At 41.7% G+C, this 23,249-nt stretch overlaps 3 protein-coding genes across 6 annotated transcripts in view; 2 read left to right on the top strand and 1 right to left on the bottom strand.

Annotated features, from left to right (window-relative positions):
- The window catches only part of LOC124115195, an 84,753-nt gene that overhangs the window by 54,661 nt on the left and 6,843 nt on the right, over positions 1–23,249 (top strand). For all 3 annotated transcript variants that reach the window (XR_007219501.1, XM_046476111.2, XM_046476110.2), the window contains exons 2-3: positions 6,184–6,600; positions 12,939–13,087. Coding sequence is in view for 2 of the 3 variants with exons in the window: in XM_046476111.2 (XP_046332067.1) it covers positions 6,425–6,600; positions 12,939–13,087 (325 nt within the window). In the remaining variant the exon portion in view is untranslated. The remainder of the gene's footprint in view (positions 1–6,183; positions 6,601–12,938; positions 13,088–23,249) is intronic.
- LOC124150339 (P2X purinoceptor 7-like) lies at positions 14,843–17,875 on the top strand. The gene is made up of 3 exons (XM_046522327.2): positions 14,843–15,321; positions 16,263–16,493; positions 17,542–17,875. The coding sequence occupies exons 1-3, from the start codon at positions 15,107–15,109 to the stop codon at positions 17,693–17,695; spliced, it is 600 nt and encodes a 199-aa protein (XP_046378283.2). The 5' UTR covers positions 14,843–15,106; the 3' UTR covers positions 17,696–17,875.
- LOC124120650 lies at positions 17,709–22,702 on the bottom strand. Of its 2 annotated transcripts, XM_046483520.2 has the most exons (11): positions 22,248–22,702; positions 21,789–21,950; positions 21,394–21,528; positions 21,102–21,226; positions 20,494–20,954; positions 19,924–19,991; positions 19,532–19,718; positions 19,125–19,367; positions 18,492–18,663; positions 18,053–18,201; positions 17,709–17,881 (listed from the first exon to the last, which is right to left on the bottom strand). In XM_046483520.2, exons 1-11 carry the CDS (start codon positions 22,605–22,607, stop codon positions 17,709–17,711), a joined length of 2,235 nt encoding a protein of 744 aa, XP_046339476.2. In that variant the 5' UTR covers positions 22,608–22,702. The 2 variants fall into 2 exon arrangements, with proteins under 2 accessions (XP_046339476.2, XP_046339478.2); XM_046483522.2 differs by having other exon boundaries at positions 21,789–22,700.

A 23,249-nucleotide genomic window follows, 5' to 3' on the forward strand; every position in this document is an offset into this window, starting at 1 on the left:
GGGATACCACTGACTACTAGGACGCCTGTAGTTGGGATACCACTGACTACTAGGGCGCATGTAGTAGGGATACCACTTACTACTAGGGCGCAAATGGTTGGGATACCACTGACTACTAGGGTGCATGTGGTTGGGATACCACTGACTACTAGGGCGCATGTAGTAGGGATACCACTTACTACTAGGGCGCATATGGTTGGGATACCACTGACTACTAGGGTGCATGTGGTTGGGATACCACTGACTACTTGGGCGCATGTGTTAGGGATACCACTGACTACTAGGGCGCATGTAGTAGGGATACCACTGACTACGAGGGCGCATGTAATAGGGATACCACTGACTACTAGGGCGCATGTAGTTGGCATACCACTGACTACTAGGGCGCATGTAGTAGGGATACCACTGACTACTAGGGTGCATGTGGTTGGGATACCACTTACTACTTGGGCGCATGTGTTAGGGATACCGCTGACTACTAGGGCGCATGTAGTAGGGATACCACTGACTACTAGGGCGCATGTAATAGGGATACCACTGACTACTAGGACGCATGTATTTGGGATACCACTGACTACTAGGGTGCATGTGGTTGGGATACCACTGACTACTTGGGCGCATGTGTTAGGGATACCACTGACTACTAGGGCGCATGTAGTTGGGATACCACTGACTACTAGGGCGCATGTAGTAGGGATACCACTGACTACTAGGGTGCATGTGGTTGGGATACCACTGACTACTTGGGTGCATGTGTTAGGGATACCACTGACTACTAGGGCGCATGTAGTAGGGATACCACTGACTACTAGGGCGCATGTAATAGGGATACCACTGACTAATAGGGCGCATGTAGTTGGGATACCACTGACTACTAGGGCGCATGTAGTAGGGATACCACTGACTACTAGGACGCATGTAGTTGGGATACCACTGACTACTAGGGCGCATGTAGTAGGGATACCACTGACTACTAGGACGCATGTAGTTGGGATACCACTGACTACTAGGGTGCCTGTAGTAGGGATACCACTGACTACTAGGACGCATGTAGTTGGGATACCACTGACTACTAGGACGCATGTAGTTGGGATACCACTGACTACTAGGGTGCCTGTAGTAGGGATACTACTGACTACTAGGACGCATGTAGTAGGGATACCACTGACTACTAGGACGCATGTAGTTGGGATACCACTGACTACTAGGGCGCATGTAGTAGGGATACCACTGACTACTAGGACGCATGTAGTTGGGATACCACTGACTACTAGGGTGCCTGTAGTAGGGATACCACTGACTACTAGGACGCATGTAGTTGGGATACCACTGACTACTAGGACGCATGTAGTTGGGATACCACTGACTACTAGGACGCATGTAGTTGGGATACCACTGACTACTAGGACGCATGTAGTAGGGATACCACTGACTACTAGGACGCATGTAGTTGGGATACCACTGACTAGTAGGGCGCATGTAGTAGGGATACCACTGACTACTAGGACGCCTGTAGTTGGGATACCACTGACTAGTAGGGCGCATGTAGTAGGGATACCACTGACTACTAGGGTATATGTATTTGGGATACCACTGACTACTAGGGCGCATGTAGTTGGGATACCACTGACTACTACGGCGCATGTGGTTGGGATACCACTGACTACTACGGCGCATGTAGTTGGGATACCACTGACTACTAGGGCGCATGTAGTTGGGATACCACTGACTACTAGGGCGCATGTAGTTGGGATACCACTGACTACTACGGCGCATGTAGTTGGGATACCACTGACTACTACGGCGCATGTAGTTGGGATACCACTGACTACTACGGCGCATGTAGTTGGGATACCACTGACTACTAGGGTGCATGTAGTTGGGATACCACTGACTACTAGGGTGCATGTAGTTGGGATACCACTGACTAATAGGGCGCATGTAGTTGGGATACCACTGACTACTAGGGCGCATGTAGTTGGGATACCACTGACTACTTGTATGGGCATGTGTTGTGGGAGCTACTGGTGTATTAATGTACTACTTCTACAACCGTATGAGGTAGAGTTGTCACTCCGGGGTCGTGTGGGTTTTCATAATGTACTGTTTTTCTTGCCCTGTGTTATCCTCATACTTGGCTTTCCTTGCCCTGTGTTATCCTAATACTTGGCTTTCCTTGCCCTGTGTTATCCTCATAATTGGCTTTCCTTGCCCTGTGTTATCCTCATACTTGGCTTTCCTTGGCATGGGTTATCCTCAAACATGGCTTTCCTTGCCCTGGGTTATCCTCATACTTGGCTTTCCTTGCCCTGGGTTATCATCATATGTGGCTTTCCTTGCCCTGGGTTATCCTCAAACATGGCTTTCCTTGCCCTGGGTTATCCTCATAATTGTCTTTCCTTGCCCTGGGTTATCCTCAAACATGGCTTTCCTTGCCCTGGGTTATCATCATATGTGGCTTTCCTTGCCCTGTGTTATCATCATATGTGGCTTTCCTTGCCCTGGGTTATCCTCATACTTGGCTTTCCTTGCCCTGGGTTATCCTCAAACATGGCTTTCCTTGCCCTGTGTTATCATCATATGTGGCTTTCCTTGCCCTGGGTTATCATCATATGTGGCTTTCCTTGCCCTGGGTTATCCTCATACTTGGCTTTCCTTGCCCTGGGTTATCCTCAAACATGGCTTTCCTTGCCCTGGGTTATCCTCATAATTGTCTTTCCTTGCCCTGGGTTATCCTCAAACATGGCTTTCCTTGCCCTGGGTTATCATCATATGTGGCTTTCCTTGCCCTGTGTTATCCTCAAACATGGCTTTCCTTGCCCTGGGTTATCATCATATATGGCTTTCCTTGCCCTGGGTTATCATCATATGTGGCTTTCCTTGCCCTGGGTTATCATCATATGTGGCTTTCCTTGCCCAGGGTTATCCTCATATGTGGCTTTCCTTGCCCTGGGTTATCATCATATGTGGCTTTCCTTGCCCTGTGTTATGATCATATGTGGCTTTCCTTGGCCTGTGTTATCCTCATACTTGGTTTTCCGTGCCCTGTGTTATCCTCATACTTGGCTTTCCTTGCCCTGTGTTATCCTCATACTTGGCTTTCCTTGGCATGGGTTATCCTCATACTTGGCTTTCCTTGTCCTGTGTTATCCTCATACGTGCCTTTCCTTGTCCTGGGTTATCCTAATCCATACAGTTATCCTCATCCTTGGGTATCTTGGTCGAAGGTTACCTTCATCCTTGTCTATCCTTGTCTATCCTTCTCTTGCGTTACACTTGCCCTGAATTATCAACGTTTGCGGTTAAGCTTCCCCGTTAGAATATTGTCCTCCTTGTCCATGCTTAGAACTACACGCCTTCAACTGCAATATTTGTAATATCTCTCCTTTTCGATACTGGTTCCACTGACCTTCAGATCATGTGCCGGGCACGTTGCGACCCCAAGTGACATGGTAACCTCGTCCCTTACAACATTCTCGACATACAACAGAACAAAGCTATCTTATCTCACTGAGTCTTATGACGGAAAGACAAATGGCGCTTACACACGCACCAAAGGGACTATGTTGCTTATATTCTGGAACTGCTAACAGGTTAAACGTTCTTGCCAGAGACGCTGTAAACACCGTTATAATAGTATTGTGTTCTGTTTTAAATGTTTACAATCTACAATAGTGTCTACTTTGTATGTTTTGTTTGTTTGCTGCTTAACGCCACACTCAGCAATATTGCAGCTATATGAAGGCGGTCTGTCGATAAATTCTGGACCTGACAATCCAGTGATTGATATCTTCTTTAGACTAACATCATTACATTATAATGACGATGCTGGAGCTGATCGCAATCATGCTAAACACATCCAACAGTTGGTTGATTGTTTGATTGCTGCTTAACGCCGCACTCAGCAATATGCCATCTATATGACGGCGGTCTGTAATTAATCGAGCCTGAATTAGACAATCCAGTGAATGACATCATTAGCATTGATACACGCAATTGGGATACGATGACATGCATCAACCAGGTCAGCGAGCCTGACCACCCGATCCCGTTAGTCGCCTCTTACGACAAGCATAGTCGCCTTTTACGGTAAGCAGGGGTTGCTGAAGACATATTCTACTCCGGATCTGCACGGGTCGCTCGCTTTGTAAGACACTTATATACTTCGTCAAACTTCATCAAACCGGTTTCATAGTCATTTTGAGATTTAATGAAAATTACCGTTGTCTCTAAATTCTTTTGAATGATACACGTTAGATGGTGTTTGGTGCCAGCACTTCTTGGTGAAAACGTCCCATGTCACTCTTTGGGAATAGAACTAAATTGAGACTATATTCGCTTCCGGTATTTAACTGAAAAACTAACTTTCACTGAATCGTCAGCGACGATACAAAATAAATATTCTTAAACCATAATATCGGCATTATATACAGTAAACTACGGTTATAACGAACTCAAAGGGACCACTAATTATAATTCGTTATAACCGTAGTTCGTTAAAAGCAAATGTACGGAATTTACACAGCAAACGGACAGTACCAAAAAAATAGTTCGTTATATCCGTCAGTTCGTTATAAGCGTGTTCGTTATAAACGTAGTTTACTGTATAGAATTATCCGTAGTTTGAGTCAAACCGAATTTCTCATCAGACCAAAGCCCACATGTCTTATTTGTAGCTGTCAAAACGTTCAGTGAACTAAATAGTTATAACACCTAATGGTAAAGCATGACGTTAATTCGCACTCAAATACAGTAAACTACGTTTATAACGAACACGCTTATAACGAACTGACGGATATAACGAACTATTTTTTGGGTCCTGTCCATTTGCTGTGTATATTCCGTACATTTGCTTATAACGAACTACGGTTATAACGAATTAAAATTAGTGGTCCCTTTGAGTTCGTTATAGCCGTAGTTCGTTATAACCGTAGTTTACTGTAACTAAACTGCTGGGCAAAAGAAACTATGCGTCCATCTTTGATTGAGGCTAAATATGAAACAAACAAGAAATGGTTATTCAATCGTGATGTATTTGATACGGATATCATAGTTCTTTTTTAACCTCACGTTTACAGTCTTATGGCGTCTGTTGGCAGCCTTGTAACGTTTTGATAACGTTTGTACCTGTTTCGTGAAATCTGATTTTAAGTTATAATTTCTTTTGCCATGCGGTTTATCAAACTAAATACATCCTTTAATCTCCGCCGTATCCATTATTTTTTTTCTGCGTTCTCTTAAATCATGTCTAATTAACTCTGTCATCGCCAACTGGTGTCGGTCGCATTTGGGTTGTTGTTTGTTGTTTTACGCCGCACTCAGCAAAATTCCAGCTATATGACGGCGGTCTGTAAATAATCTGGACCAGACAATCCAGTGATTGACATCATGAGCATCGATCCACGCAATTGGTATCGACGACATGCATCAATCAAGTCAGCGAGCCTGACCACCCGATCCCGTTAGTCGCCTTTGACAAGCATAGTCGTTTTTTTACGGCAAGAATAGGTTGCTGAAAACCTATTCCACCCCGGATCTTCACGGGTCGGTCTCATTTGGAACAGAGTATATAAGACAATTTGTTGTTGAAAGAAACTTTGAATATCTAGCGAAGAACGGAGATTCAGGATTCTTCAGTGTCTGTTACCGCTTGACTGCCTATTGAAACAAGTGGTGCTATTTGCTTCAAGATATATTATGCTCTTAGTGTAGTAAATGTTTTTAACGAATTTAGCTATAAACCGCTAATGGAGACATGTCATGTCTTTCTCATACAAATAACGTATCATGGAAATAAAAATAAAAAGTGTAAGGTCTTTGTAAATAGATCTACATTCTATAAGGTGTTTATTGATACGTGAATAAAAAAGTAGCGACATAAGACGTCGGCGTCTGAGACTCGTATAAGGCGCGGAGTTGTGCACCCTACCCTCCTGGATCCGTTGTTTTTTGGTTCAGCTTCACGTCTGTGCACGTGGTTCTCAGTGATGTACATGTGAAATTAGATACCATCCTGCGACATTGTCAAGTGTCCTCCAGCAATAAGCTGTCATACGGTGAAACTGCCATATTGTTCTAAAAGGCATTAAACCAGCTCACCCACTCACTCCAATTAAATAAGAATATCGATAGATGATCGATATTAAAATCAAATGATATTTTTATAATATTTTATTTTTTCAGATAATTGTGCAAAAGCGGATTACGACCATCGACGAAGACCTCAAGAGCGTCATCACCTGTTCAAATGGACTAATGTGACATTGACGTCCATGTACGCCTGATACACGGGCATACGAGGAAGGGGAACAACAGGTGGTTACAAGAAACAGAACAGTCTTCTATCCACGATGTTTTTGCAGTAAAGGCGAGAGCGTTGAGCCAATCCATCTTGTGTGTACTCCGATGTCCTGAGGGCACGGCCATGGATTTAGAGGCCGTCAGAGTGTTGGCGTGGCCAGAGTTCCTGGCCAGCCCGGGCCAGCTCCACCACGCCTTCACGAAGGAGAATGGTCAGCTGACCTATGATGGTCAGTTCGTGTTTGACCTCACCACGCCATTGGCGGCGGAACAGGTGGGAGTGGGATACCACGTGCAGAAGTAAGTCGGGATGAATGCCTGTGCGTGTTTGTTGCGTGAGCGGGTGTACGCATGTGCGTGCGCGTGTTCTGGTGAGGAAGCTAGTCGCGGATGTGTTTTCTGTTGGCGTTGTTATCGTTGTGAGTATTGGTGCTGACGAAAACAGCTTTATCTCGCATAAGCCTGGGTTACACATGAAAAATGTCGGTGCGGTGCGGTAGCGGTGCGTTGCGGTGCGATGCGGTGCTGTGTCGGTGCGGTGCGGTGCGGTGCGGTGCGGTGCGGTGCGGTGCGGTGCGGTGCGGTATCGGTGCGGTGCGGTGCGTTGCGTTGCGTTGCGTTGCGTTGCGTTGCGTTGCGATGCGGTGCGGTGCGGTGCGGTGCGGTATCGGTGCGGTGCGGTATCGGTGCGGTGCGGTGCTGTGCTGTGCGGAGCGATACGGTGCGGTATCGGTGCGGTGCGGTGCGGTAGCGGTTATGGTTGCAGTTATATGTGGTTGCGGCTCGAATGCAGGTGCGGGGTGGTTGCGCTTGTGGCTCAGGTAGACGGGTAAGCATCATGATATTTGTGATAGCGGACAACGAAAGTGGTGTTTGAACGATGTAAACGACATTTACTATGACTGCAAATTTGCCCGAGTCTCGTCCTTTTCGTTCATCAACCTTAGTCGTTCTCATTTCTCAAAATACCTGAGGCAACTCTTGGCATTTAGGTTGACTCTTAAGATCTTTGGATGACGGTGTATCGCTTTCAAGGACGGGACATATCTATGTCATATCATGGGACGCCTTGAATTTAAACGAAAGAGGGACCGGTTGGTATCAGTCTGTTGATCATAGCTAATACTATCTACCATCGGTTTAACGACCTAAAATTGATTATTTACATTTCCGTTATTTCACGTGTTCATCATTCGAGGTACAACATTCGAGAAACAACATTCGAGGTACATCATTCGAGGCGGCAGTGAAGCTTTTAAAACGTTTCTTTTTATGTTAGACATGTAGAGTACATTTTCATATATTCCTGTGTTAACTTGTACAGTGAGTGAGTGAGTTGGGTTTAACGCCGCTTTTGACAGTATTCCAGTTATATCACGGCGTGTCCGCTTAAAGTGGGAGGAAAGCCCGAAGTGATGCAGGTCTCAGACGTTTACCACTTCAGTGAAACCCACGAGCACGGGTATGGTGCTGACAAACCTAGAAACATAATCGGTGCGAACCGGGATTCGAACCGTCAGTCATAGGTTTCTGGCAAGCCGAAGGGACGCAACTCTGCACAGCGAATCGCGGCGCCTTAGACGACTAGGCCACCCGGGCCCCCTTACTTGTACAACGCGTCCCCGTGTTTTTTATAGGGAGAACAGTGACTTGCCTTTCATGTGTTTTTTATAGGGAGAACAGTGACTTGCCTTTCATGTGTTTGTGGAGGGTGCCACCGATTGGGCAGGATACGGTCACCTTTTCTCGCACGCCTGGTACCATCATGTATTGATAGAAATTCCTGAACACATGCTTCTGGGGGAATCGTACAATCGACTCTAGTTTTTTTCAAATGGAAAGTTTTTTTCGCTTTTATTTCCTAAAAAATGGCATTAAGAACCAACGTGTCTAATTCACCTTTCACGGGGGTGAAGGAGTGAAAGCTTTTCGATCATTGAGTAAGTTGACAATAAGTTATCTATGTCCTCCCATATACCGTTTCACCAAGTTCGCGATGCCAGCTTTTTCTGTATGGAGTACCTTGTGTCCGGCATCAAGTGGTTGGTATTAATACTCTGAGGTGTTCGTGCCGGCAGGTTCTCCTGTAGAGATTCTACAGAGGACGAACTGGAGGGTTGGCAAATTGCCTCCACGTCCTGATTGACAGTTACAATATATTTCACTCAGTCGACTGTAGATATATCTAATTACATGCCATGGTGTCTGTAAGGCGATTAAGCTTTTGATTCATCCTGGACAATTGGCAGTGCGATCTGACTTATTGAAGGACTTATTGTCAGCTTCCTCGAGTGCACAGCTGAAATAACGGCAGGATTCTAGAAAAGCTTCTTGGAACCCTCGCTGTTATTTAGAGACTCTCTGATAAGTGTGATTGTGGAGGAAAATATTTGTATTTGTATTTATTGGTATATTATATTTGATTGTACTCCTCTCTTCATTTCACAGATTTGAAACCGACTTTAATAAGAGAAAATTTCTTTCTTAAAATATATCTTGAAATATTAAGGTATTTGTTGAGTAAATATGTTCTCTTATGGAGGTGTATTGTCATTCTTTTCAACACTGCTGGAAACCCAACTGTGATCTTCGTAAAAAGAAGGGTCCAGGTGAGGCGGGAGTTTTCGATGGCCGGAAATTTATAAATTTCAAACAGCCGCCTTCGGTTCCAAATGTAATTTAATTTTTAAAACATTTCAAAATAGAAAATCTCTTGACTGCCTAAGGCTAGCATTTGCAATTGGTTTCCACAAAATGTATTCCTCTTGAAGTTCGGCAAGGTTGTTCCCCAAAGGGGTAAACGTCAAAGACTTGCTTCACTCTGGGCTTTCCTCTCCCATCAAACTGACACGCCGTGACATCACTGGAATACTGTTTAAAACGAGGTAAAGCACATTTCACTCATTTGAAAATAAAGCCAAACCAAATGAAGCCAAGGGAGAAATATAACCTGGACTGCTTTTATGTAACAAAAACAAGAATGAAACAAAAACCCTAAAAAACGTTAAATAGTCGACTGAACTCTCTGCTACAAGCAGAGTTGATTGTACGATTCCGACTATATCATGGGCCTGTGATATTGAATCGCTATCAAATAGTGCTGATACTCCATACTGTTCTATAGTCACCTGAACTCTCTGCTACAAGCAGAGTTGATTGTACGATTCCGACTATATCATGGGCCTGTGTTAATGAATCACTATCAAATAGTGCTGATACTCCATACTGTTCCCTAGTCACCTGAACTCTCTGCTACAAGCAGTTGATTGTACGATTCCGACTATATCATGGGCCTGTGATAATGAATCACTATCAAATAGTGCTGATACTCCATACTGTTCCCTAGTCACCTGAACTCTCTGCTACAAGCAGAGTTGATTGTACGATTCCGACTATATCATGGGCCTGTGTTAATGAATCACTATCAAATAGTGCTGATACTCCATACTGTTCTATAGTCACCTGAACTCTCTGCTACAAGCAGTTGATTGTACGATTCCGACTATATCATGGGCCTGTGTTAATGAATCACTATCAAATAGTGCCGATACTCCATACTGTTCTATAGTCACCTGAACTCTCTGCTACAAGCAGTTGATTGTACGATTCCGACTATATCATGGGCCTGTGTTAATGAATCGCTATCAAATAGTGCTGATACTCCATACTGTTCTATAGTCACCTGAACTCTCTGCTACAAGCAGTTGATTGTACGATTCCGACTATATCATGGGCCTGTGTTAATGAATCACTATCAAACAGTGCTGATACTCCATACTGTTCCCTAGTCACCTGAACTCTCTGCTACAAGCAGTTGATTGTACGATTCCGACTATATCATGGGCCTGTGTTAATGAATCACTATCAAATAGTGCTGATACTCCATACTGTTCCCTAGTCACCTGAACTCTCTGCTACAAGCAGTTGATTGTACGATTCCGACTATAGCATGGGCCTGTGATAATGAATCACTATCAAATAGTGCTGATACTCCATACTGTTCCCTAGTCACCTGAACTCTCTGCTACAAGCAGTTGATTGTACGATTCCGACTATATCATGGGCCTGTGTTAATGAATCACTATCAAATAGTGCTGATACTCCATGCTGTTCCCTAGTCACCTGAACTCTCTGCTACAAGCAGTTGATTGTACGATTCCGACTATATCATGGGCCTGTGTTAATGAATCACTATCAAATAGTGCTGATACTCCATACTGTTCCCTAGTCACCTGAACTCTCTGCTACAAGCAGATTTGATTGTACGATTCCGACTATATCATGGGCCTGTGTTAATGAATCACTATCAAATAGTGCTGATACTCCATACTGTTCTATAGTCACCTGAACTCTCTGCTACAAGCAGTTGATTGTACGATTCCGACTAAAACCCTTGGCCTGTGATAATGAATCGCTATCAAATAGTGCTAATACCAGGTGTTCTGGAAAGGTGACTGTGTCCTGTCCCACCGGCGGCTCCCGTCATAAACACATGCAAAGGTAAGTCAATTGTTCACCTGAAAAAAAACCACGGGAACTCATGGTACACGTCAAAATTGGGAATTGCATCAGACATATTTTTGTCTTGAGGCGAATATTTTGTCACGCCAAATATGAAACAGACGAGGCGAGCACCATACCCGTCTGAGACGGGTATCACTTCGGGCTATCTTCCCACATTAAGCTGACACGCCGCGATATAACTGGAATGCTGTTAAAAGCGGCGTTTAACCAAACTCACTCACTCACTCACTCAGGTGGGTCAATCGGTGGAAGGGAAACACTTACAATAATGTCATCATTCGAGGATATATTGAGAGTTAGCAGTCATTTCTTCAAGCTTCTATAACGACCCCCCGCCCTTATTGTCTCTCCGTATAAACAGGCGATATATCTTCTCGAACCATCCACGCGTTTCAGTATAAACAGGTCTATGTTCGATAATCTGGCCAAACGCTCTTTCCCAATTACTGAATTCTATGCAGTTATGGTACAATTAAATATTGTATGACTCTATATCAACTTTCCAAGATCGGAACTTTTGATGTAGCCAGATAGATCTCCTGACAATAGGCGAATTAACGACTGAACGACATGCCTTGCAGATGCTGGACGATCGGGATGGCCTGCTTACATCCATTTAGAGTCATTGAATCATCCGCGAGTTTGATCGGTATTGATTTTCATCCCTGATTTGTCATTGTCCCATAAACTGCATCTGTGTTTGCTGCAAACTTTACAAGAGCCGTATCGTTTCATGTGCTTGATTTAATCTACATAGCATGCCTCGGGGAATAAGCCTAAGCGTACACAAGCTTACAGCGAGTGTCGACGGGGTTGTGTGGCTTCATCCGTCTAGCTTGTTGTCCGAGTGTACGAGTAATACGCATGTAATGTACCAATACGGACGCGTAGGATAACATTGAGTCGGTCTATTGTCGTAAGCCGGGGTAAGACTGTGTGTCAAGCCTGATGTTGCTATTTGTGAATTTGTTTTCCTTCATGATTGCTATCGATCCGTCCCATAACAAGATGAATGGCTGTTCGCTGCAGCGTTTGGATGATGAATGATTAATACAATACACGTAGTGTTTCTTTGAGAACAAAAGGTTCCGTCTTTCCTAATTCAATTCTTGGAGACTTTGTCAACTGGTAATGTTTGCAGCAGATGTCTTTTTAAAACCAATGCCCAGCTGCACAGAACATGGCCCGCAACCACCACGGCCCAGCTGCACTGAACACGTGACGTAACCACCAGAGCGCAACTACGCAAGACATTGCATACAACACCACATTCGATTAGACAGAACTTGTCGCATAACCATCACGGCATCTACGAAGACTTCAAGGCATCTACGAATACTTCAAGGAAATGCCAATTTACACCACGGCATCATATCACACGCTGCATCCGAATAGGAATCGGTGTGTCGCTGTAACCACTAAAGACCCTTTGTACATTCCCATCAAAATGAGTGCCACGTGTGTGTCAGTGTGTCTGTGTGTTTGTCTGTTTGTGTATGTGTGTGTGCGGGTCTGTGTATGTTTTGTGTGTTTGTTTGTGACTATGTGTGTGTGTGTTTGCACGTGTGCGTGTCTAAGTGTGTGTGTGTGTGTGTGTGTATTTTGTGTGTGCGTATGTCTGTGCTTGTGTGTAACTGTGTGTGTGACTCTGTGTGTGTATGTGTGTCTTTGAGCGTGTGATTGTCTAAGTATGTGTCTGTTTGTTTGTGTGTTTCTTTGTATTTTGTGTGTGCGTTTGTCATTGCTTGTGTGTGACTGGGCGTGTGTGTGTGTGTGTGTGTGTGTGTGTGTGTGTGTGTGTGTGTGTGTGTGTGTGTGTGTGTGTGTGTGTGTGTGTGTGTGTGTCTTTGTGCGTGTGGGTGTCTGCGTGTGTCTGTTTGTCTCTATATCTGTGTGTGTGTGTGTGTGTGTGTGTGTGTGTGTGTGTGTGTGTGTGTGTGTGTGTGTGTGTGTGTGTGTGTGTGTGTGTGTGTGTGTGTGTGTGTGTGTGCGCGCTAATGAAGTTGAAGTTGTAATAATGGATTAGGTAGATATTTGCAATCGATGTTGATTGTATATACACACGATCAGTTCTTCAGTGATATAGGTGATATACCATGTACGTTCCTTTCCAGAAACGAAATAATTTTGATCATCCACAACGAGGCTGAGATGACGTCACTTCTTGGAGACCTACTAAGGAAGCTTCTGCTCATGCGCATCACAGTCCTGCACACGGAGATCTCCAGTAAATACAGCATGGAGACCATCTCAATACTGGAAGGTAAATATAGCGTGGACATAATAACACTGCAAGAAGGTTGATATGATCAGTATATGCTTACTCCATCAGTATATGCTTACTCCGTCAGTATACGCTTGCTTCATCAGTATATGCTTGCTCCTTAGGCATATGCTTACTCAGTCAGTATATGCCTGCTCCATCAGTATATACTTAATCCATCAGCATATGCTTGTTCCGTCAGTATATGCTTATTCTTTCAGTATATGCTTGCTCCATCAGTATATGTTTACTCCATAAGTATATGCTTGCTCCATCAGTATATGCTTGCTCCATCAGTATATGTTTACTCCATAAGTATATGCTTGCTCCGTCAGTATATGCTTGCTCCGTCAGTATATGCTTGCTCCGTCAGTATATGCTTACTCCATCAGTATATGCTTGTTCCATCAGTATATGCTTGCTCCATCAGTATAGCTGTTTCAGTTATGTATACTCATCAAGATGATACAGCTGCCTAATGTTCAATGTTGTATCACACCAGTGTCTAACAAGCAGACAAACCAGTCCCACATTGATATTGGCTTTAAGAAGATAAAGTTGCAGATGATATATTATTCGCTTTGTGACTGATGCGTCTGAACTGTTTGTCCTGACTTGGGTACGACGCAAACTCGTGAAGATCCGGGTTACAACAGGTCATCAGCAACCCATTCTTGTCGTAAAAGGCGACTACGCTTTTCGTAAAAGGCGACTAACGGGATCAGGTGGTCAGGCTCGCTGACTTGGTTCATGCAGGTCATCGTATCCAAATTGCATGGATCGATGCTCATGATATCAATCACTGGTCTGTAGGGGAGCTCACAATTACAAATGCAATTGAGTTGCGCACACGCATAAAACAGACTCCGAGTATCTTAATGAACAGACAAAATGGCGAATTGTGTGTACGACAGACGAGGGGGATGTCAACATTCCAAGTTGCGCGCGTGTTTGGAAAATAAAAAAGTGTAATTTCTCGACTGTGGGACAAGTACCGTCAACGAGTGGGGGTGCACAGATACCTGGGCGTGGCAATAATTGTAACATTATATTAATTATTCCACGCAATAAATTCAAATCTTCTCCTGTTATCAACAGATAATTCCGTACAATAACAGGAAGGCGAAATTCAACATCTACTGTTACAAATTGGCTCTATGCATGCACCCCGCCGTAAACTAAGACGTCTTGTGAACAGTGTGCCCCCAGCATCTTACCATAGGCAGCAAGGATTGGGGGGATCTTGGCGTTACACCATGTGTACAGACGAATCTATGTTTTGCCTCCGATTCACAGATGGCAGAACTCGTTGTTGGCGACGTAGCGGCGACCTGTATGCCAGGGCAACAATTCTTTACCATTATCGGTATGTGGGCTGTAGCGTCTTTTCGAGGGGTGGTATCAAAGATGACAGGCGAAACTGACTTGATTATCGTGAATGGACTTTTATTTGTCGACGAAATGTTGTGTCCTGTCGTTGATACATTCTCTAAAATTATCGACAGACATTTTGAACTGCAAAATGACAGTGCCAGACCACATCGTGCCAAGGTTCTTACAGATTATCCCTGCCGAGAAGGCATATCCCCCGCTATGTCCCCTGACCACAGCAATAAAATTGTAGGTTTCCGGAAGGTATCCGGAAACCTTCCGGAAACCTTCCAGATACCTTCAGCAACCTTCAAATTTCTTGGTATTTTCCAGATAATTCTTTTAAGTGTTTTACACTTAAAGGGGAAGTGTACACGCAAAAATCACTTTCTTTCTTTTTCTAAACAAAACGCAATTTTAGAATTAATTAGTGTCTGTGTTTGAAAATATACACTCATCTTTTTCACAGTGAAAGTAGGAAGCTCACAATAGTGTGAAAATGAAATGCCGTTGTGAGGCGTTCGATTTGCGAGCTAAACAGGCCTGAGTTACCCCCCTTAGATTATGACGTAATTGGTGCCAATTTAACTGGGTTCCTGTCTATTCTCAGCGCAAAATATATCAAGTACCAGTTTACGGTAAAACAACATGGCCTACGAGTCCAGCTCATCGTCTGATAGTGAAGAATTTTCGTTTGACCAGACAGAAATTGTAAAGCCATATGCTTTTGAGCCAACACCTGAACATTTCCCGAACTTCAAGATAAAGTCAAGATATGGCGACGAAGAAGAAACAAGCGAAGACCTCTTATTCGTGTCGTCAGCCTCCGACCCATCTACTGAACAACCGACGAGACCACTGTGGTAAGAATAAACTTGGCCTAAATATCTTGTTACAGCTCATTGTACATTTCCAGAAGCGAAACATATTCTTAGAGATATTTGCCATGCCTGGTAGCCTAACCCATACTCTTCTGTAACCATTTATCCTGTCCCACCCTGTTACGATTCCATAGCAATATCGTCCAATCCGAGCTTATCAAAAATGTTTCACTATCCTCACCACCCATGGGCTACTTCGCAGGCTACATGGCAATTTTAATACTAGTATGTCGCCAACCGTTGCTATTCTTTGCGTAACACGATTTAGGTGTTCGTCCCGCAGGCTGTCGAGTCAACACGTTGTTTCCGATTGTGAACATACTGACAAGAGCCACATGTTAACCTCTCCAGATCTATGAAATAATATTTAAGATCCAAATTCATATTCAAAACGACTGTCGTATTGTTCGATGTCGTGTTCAATCGGTTGTCCGATCTGCCACCCGTTGTACGAAACTAGCACCTTTTGAAAAGTAGGCCCTGATGAGTCCCAATATTTTGTGTTTTGTTCGACATCAGTTTAATAGATCATTGTTTATAATATTGGTTTGCTCTCACCACGGAATCACAACAAAGCCATTGCAACATTGCTGGGAAACTGTAACATACCCTAGTATAACTGGTCACTGGAAAATGACTTCAGGCAGATATTTGATACCTCTAAATAGACCTAACAGTAACCATGAGTTTGTGCCACTATTATAATTTACTTGGCGTTATAAAATATGTTTTATCCTTCGTACATCATGAACACTTCAAGTCCGATACTCTGTGTTGTAACTATTAATTGCATATGCTTTAGTAAAAATGTTAAAATTGTTTTCACCTAATATTATTTTATTAATTTGGCCTGGTAATGAACTGTGTACTTACACAAAGTGTAAATCATGAAAAATAATATACCTGATGCAATAATGTTACAGGTGTACATGTGGTTGCTGTGTGGGAATGCAGTCTGAGGTAGAGGAGCTGTGTTGTGTTGATGTTGCTCCTGTCCAGAATAAGCTTGATGACACATCTACCTGCAACTTCAGCTGCATCACTTACCACCCTGGCCTCTATGAAGTGTCACTGAGCAAGTATGGAATGGAGGCGTACTACAATGAGTTCATTGACACCAGTGGTCCGATAGGAGATGATGAACCAGTACACAAGTATGATACATTCTAATAATTCATAAAATAGTTGTATGCTTTATCAAGAGAGGATTACATGTTTGTAGAACAATTTGAACGCCCAAATTTCACTAAAATTTAAATAAGAAATTCAACTTCCATAATCTCATAATTTTATTTCCAGGGATGAGAATTTTTCTCAGATTAAGTTACATCAAGGGACAAAGGTTTTTGTTGCTAAAACCATCATTTACGTTTTTTGAATGTATTAGCTTCATGAAACATAAAAATACCTGAAACAAATTTTGGGAAAAAATGCCTGATTTACTTTCATCAGTGACCAAAGTCTTCTCTTGTTTATTGTAGACTACGAGTCAGGATTTTAAAACAAATTTTCGACTTGTTTTTAAATGTGTATATTGTATTTGAAGATATGTCAAGTAAAACAAACAAATATGACGAGTGAAATAATTCTCCAATTCATTAAATGTTTATTTCTCGGACAAGTTTTGTAATCATATTCAAAGCAATAGTATTAAACATACCATGCAAACATGATCAATTGTATAAGTCATGACTGAATTGTTGACAAGGCACCGTCACACATACTTTCCAAGGAAATTGTTATACCTATGTCATTTAACTTGATATGATTATATTGGAACAGTTAACTCAGCTTTTTTGACATTTGTGAATTCATTATGCATCTTTGAATTGACCAGTGAGGTGCTGTGTTAGTCAAGTAAGATCCCTCTCCTCCACCCCTTCTTAGATAATAGATTCTATATTTATTGATAGAATCATGTAATAGGTCTAACACACTGGATACTGTAGGGTGTGTTAAGAACTGCTTGTCGTCACTTGGAAACAAGCAATGCTGCCATTTTAGTCTATGTCAAAGGTTTTACCATGGAAACTTTGAAAATATTTGTTTTAAAAAAATCCCCAAAACATCATCTTGCATGAACCCCCTAGAACCACTCCATATCCATCTTCTAAAAGTACATGATATTTGTAACGTTTTGTAAGAGAAAAAATGGCAATACCTTTAATGCACTGTATTCAAAATTATTTTCATGCTTTTCAGAATTTACCGACATCTCGCCTACAGGAGATTCACCTACTGGATTTGGCAAAAGTTAGGAAAGAATCATCGAAAAGTTATTCCTTCTTGTGTTGTACATAAAATTCGTGAAAGATTTCCATCGGATGTGTATACGGGTTTCCTCTATTCTCACTAAAATAAATACTGTTTTATTGAAATCTGGTTTTATGATTTCTGACAACAATCTGTTTTTGTTGTTTCTTTCCATGAGTGTCAGTTATGCAGGGTGGCTGGTTCTCACTGAGGGAGTTGTTGGCAAGGTTAAAACTCGTAAACTCTGTTCGGAGGTATGACACTTCATGTAGCAGCTCGCCAACATATTCTGAAAAAATAATACACCAAAATCACATAACAGCTTTTCATTGTACTGTAAAAGATTTTACACAATATGCTAACAACTATTTCAGGTCCATAAAAAACAGGATTCAACCTCCTGAAAAGTCCATGTTGATGGATCTCATGTAAAGCCACTTATCACCAATAACATCCATACCGTATGTTGGATTTGTCTTGAGGGGTTTAGCAGCAGCTTCCCAGTTTCTGCTCTTAGGATAAGAAACACTCCATTTCTCGTGTCCATTCTTGGTGTTTGCAATGTGCCGACTACCATTCTCGTTGAAATGGAGTGCAGACATCAGCAACCTGTTACAGTATTCTTATTGTCACAGATTGTAATTATATTATATATATATCATGATGTACACATAATGGTATGGTAATGGTTATAATAACATTGTCAAAACTTTCTGATATCAAGACTGAGAAAACTATATGCTCCAATTGTCTGGAGTCTGCTGACAGTCACAGCCTACACATTGCAATTACTGCAATGTCATACTTTCTCTGTGTAGGATTCTGCAATCATTAACTGAAGATTAGTCTCCCATAATGTAGTTTTATTTTTGTTTCTCTTAAAGCATCACAATACATACCTTGCTTTCATTCCGTTGTAATGATAGTGATAAAATTTGGGAGCGAAGTGGCATATCACGCTATGAAATCCTTCCAGATGTGATGTCTGCCCATGGGGTGACAGTTTAGCCACATCTTTAAGGAGATATGTAGACTTGAGGATACTTTCAATCTCCTTGTGAGCTCGTGTGCCTGGAAATTATAATACATATACTTATACATAGTATTATATATATATTTTCTACTAAATAAGTTATGAATTTGATACTTTATTTGGGGACTGGTAATCTGGTCATTATTTTCACTGGGTGGGGGGAGGGGGTTGTCATGAAAAAATGTCTACAAACAATTGGCATAGTAATTGATCTTTAGTGGTGAGTATCGATACACAGCCCTTGTCACTAAACATTTTACATTTGTCAGTAAATCAAGAAAGTTAAAATATGACTTTTAGTCAATACAAAAATGTAGAAGGGGCCGAGCATGTGATATTGTGGTGCAATTGTTTTATCAGTGACACCAACACATTTTTTATGAAGACGAGGAGAAAAAATAATTTTTTTCTAAATAACACTTTTTAACAATCTCATTTTTGTGGCAGACAATTTCTTTTATATCAAACATTATGAAGCTTATTTGTTTATTTTACATACCAGCAGTTACCCAAATTCTATCTTGAATTTCCCCGTGCATACATGAAGGGAAGCTTGCACCATGACCACTATGGATGTTAGCTATGTGGTTAGCAATCGACAACCACTTAGCTTGCACCTCCTCGGCATTGCCCTTGCTGGTTGCAGCACACCAATATAGGTGATTGGAAATGGAATGTGCCCACAAGCTGATTATTTCCAGGCCTTTCTTTTTGCTGATTTTTTGAAGTTTCTTGTAAATGCCTGAAAACATTAAAAGCTACCTGTACAATGGCTAGTAATGTCATATAATGATAATATTGTACAGAAATTACCTGGAAGTGTGTTTATTACGTTTTAGGTGATGAAATACATTAGTTACAATCTAATCATGCTGATATTGATGATTTGTATAACTATGTATTCACCTTTAGCTACATGCCATACATCAAACCAGTGGTGAATGCCAGCTTCCTCCTTCCTTAAGTAGGCTTTAATTTGCGTGTGCCTGTCTGTAATGATGTCTGAAACATCCACCCTGGCTGCCTGAAGAAATGCAAGGCCCCTTTTTAATCCCTCAAGTTCCATGGCATTAGAATTGGCCACCTCATTCGACTGAAAATAGAACAATAGAAATTCAGTTGTTCACACCTGTACAGAGATGTTCAACATCAACACTTTCAGTATGTAATGTCTGTAAGTATCACTGGACACAACTCAACATGTTCAGGTCACATCATGTGCAGTTGGTGTATTTAACTGTATGTATTTCTTTTACTGTATCATGAACCCTTGTTATGACAAGAATATGTGTTCTTACCTGTACCAACTGGATGTCCAAAACATGGTTTGTGTCCACATCAATCAAGGTGTAGCTTCCATACTTGGCTGTAACAATGTTAAAAAACACAGAGACTACATAAAGCTGACATAACATACAGTGCAATTTATGTCTTCTTCTAATACATGGTTACATTAAATATATCAAAGGCAATGAAAATTTCTAAATTTTATGTCAGCCGTGGCATTTATCATATTTGTCAGTTATGGGTATGCTTACACATATTCAGCCAAGTCACACATTGGAATACTAAAGACTAAACAATCTACATCGCACATGTACACAGTTGACAATTTAGCCAAAAGTCAGAAGCCCAAATCTAGTAAACTTCTGTTCTGTCGAATAAGCTCAGCTGATAATAATCCTTATAATAACACTAAATTTAACTGAAAATTATGCTAAGACCCATATTCGGGCTTGTAGTCTCAAATGATTTGGGCACATACATAATATGTATTCATATGCATATACATGTATATACAAAAAATATATTGGACTAAAGAGGATTTTTGAATACATGTACTTTAAAGCTAAAAAATGTGGATTAACCTGTGTGTCCAGGTGAGCAACACCTTGCATCCCCTGCCAGGCGTATGGATTTCTCCTTTCTTTCAAGCAGGAGTTGATTTTGATGTTTAGACCACACCCTTGAAATGGCTGGAACAATATAGCTTCTCTGGATCTTATGAAACGTTGATCTGCTTATGCTGTACATGTTCAGTATTGAATAGCTCCTCAGAGCCTTTACTGGGGAAAGGCTACTAAAGAAAATAGCACAAGCTATGGCCAAATTGCCAAGTGGCAGTTGTTTGTGGACTGGCTGACTACTCCAGAAATACAGATGCTCTTTGTGTCTAAGGCACTGTATCTGAACAGTCACAAGACTACCACAGACTTTATAAATAGTGGCTCTGCATGAACAAAAGCATAACTTGCAAAACAAGAACAAAGACAACAAATTGGATTTGAACACCAGGAACTTTGTTTCTTCAAGATGATCATTGAGGGACCTGAAATATAAAATAACAACTGTCAAATTACTTTGTTGATTGACTGAAGTGATTGTACATGTTAGATTGTGTGTTCAAATGATGTTTAAATATGTCGTGCTATGGTAGATTTGATATGAATTGGAAAATGGTACATTCAATGCATACTTTTGCTGGGACTGAAATTCTTCGAACTTGACTTTGCTTGAAAGAGGGTGGTAGTCTTCATCACTGTCACTGTCATCATCACTTGTGTAAGGTGTATCATGCTTGCTGCCAGCCTCACTTGGTGCCTGGTTACAAATGTCACCAGTGTACAATGCCACAATTAGATTTAGAAAATGTCAGTTACATTCTGTTACAGTATCACAAGAATATAATGTACAACATATTTCAATTGTGAAAAAAATCATTTTTACATAAATTTATGCTTGATTAATTTGAAATATGAATTTGTTACCTCATACTGTGTAGCACGGTCACATGTTTGCGGTGTACACTGGACAGCTACCGTGCACCGGGATGTATTCAGGCTCTTCTGAGTACCTGTTGAGCTGAGTGAGGGCATCAGAGTCTGGCATGACTTGCTTCGACACTACAAATTTGATAGAAATAGTACAAACATTCACAAGTTTGTCATCTGTGTCATTCACAAAATTTCAGCGATAGCACATTATGAATTAACTACATGTCAGTGATTTGTGTATTTTAACGGCATCAAAGACGTGTAAAGAATACTACATATATGTATGTACGTCTTTCCAGAACTTTGAGAATTATCAGTTAATGCTAAATCAGTCTAATCATGTCTAATGACATACGTGTAGTATGTTTTGTTGTCGCTAAATAGCTTACCGAAATGAGATGGTTGGTGTCAGTTCCGGCATCTGCTGTCCAATTAGGGGGTTGTATGTGCAAGTTATGTTTCTCGGACGGTACATCTCCACACTGACTGCCCACGGGCATCGAGGGGTAGTTATATTCAAATTCACTTTTATCGCTCGTGAAGGTGAACGACTGTAAATTAAAAAAACAAATACAAACAATCGATGAAGTTCGTTACGTGAAAATTACTTACCACACATATGTCAACTATCAAAATCACAAAACCGTGCAGCACACTGTAGTACTGCGATCAGCTGATCACCGAATATCGATGTCCAAGTAATTCCAGGAAGTGAACGAGACGCACGTTTAACATGCTTAATTATCTCGTGAAACTATGAACAAATACTAACTTATTCCTGTGTTAAACAGCTACCTTATATGCTACCGTGTTTAGATTTTATGTGATATTACATACATTAAACTTACCCGAGATGCTTCGACTTTACGACGTTTGTTTACGAAAACACTCCAGTCAGGGTCTTGATGGGAGTGCTGTCCCTTGATCCCGTTTCCAAATAAGGATGGTACAGCATCCGGGCGTAATTGTTTCCGATCAGTCGAACAACTGGAAGGCATTGCTCGCGAAACACGACAGCAAGTGTCAAAGTGAGCATCACAGACGCGATATTCACCCAACGGACCTTTCCATCCATCATCGTGAATCTTACAGTACTTTATCCATTGTTGTCTTCTCCGTGGCGATTTTGGGAAACGAAAATAACTAATTTTAGAATAATGTTTCTTTGCGTTGTAATTTGAACAGCGAGGAACCGAACAGTATACCATGTTCAAATCAGTAGGCTGCGCACCTGAGACGCTAGAATCACACACTTGTACATACACCACGTGAAGCCGCTCTAACAAAGCTTGATGACGTCATACTGTTTATCAATTGGCACCAATGACGTCATATTGCAAGGGGCATAAGCCATGGTGTTTTTGTTATGGAAATAGAACACTTGGTAAATGTGAAAAATATAAATCGTTTTAATGAAAAAAATATGTTAATTAATTGTGATATTTTTATATTTTTGTCTATGACTCTACTAGCTTAACACTTTTAATGTTGAAAAAGTACCAAAAAAATAGGTTCATTTTCGTGTACACTTGCCCTTTAAGAGAACAAAATGCACCCCCAAATTTTGACATTTTTTGGAAGCTTTCCGGAAGGTATCCGGGCCGGATCCATAGTGGGAAGGTTTCCGGAAGGTTTCCGGATGACGGAAACCTACACTTTTTGGCCTGTTGACATGTCCTTTATAGAGTATATGTTGGATGTTCTCGGGCGGAGAGCGTACGCCAGAGACTGGGAACCCTAAAGTGGCTCAGCTCGGGGTAGCTTTTCAGAATGGCGGGCAATACCAAGGGCAACCATACGAATGTTAATTAACAGTATGCCATCAAGGTGTCGTGCATGTATCGTCCAAC

Source organism: Haliotis rufescens, unplaced genomic scaffold (genome assembly GCF_023055435.1).
Source record: "Haliotis rufescens isolate VD_foot unplaced genomic scaffold, xgHalRufe1.0.p SCAF_86, whole genome shotgun sequence".
Classification (NCBI taxonomy): domain Eukaryota; kingdom Metazoa; phylum Mollusca; class Gastropoda; order Lepetellida; family Haliotidae; genus Haliotis; species Haliotis rufescens.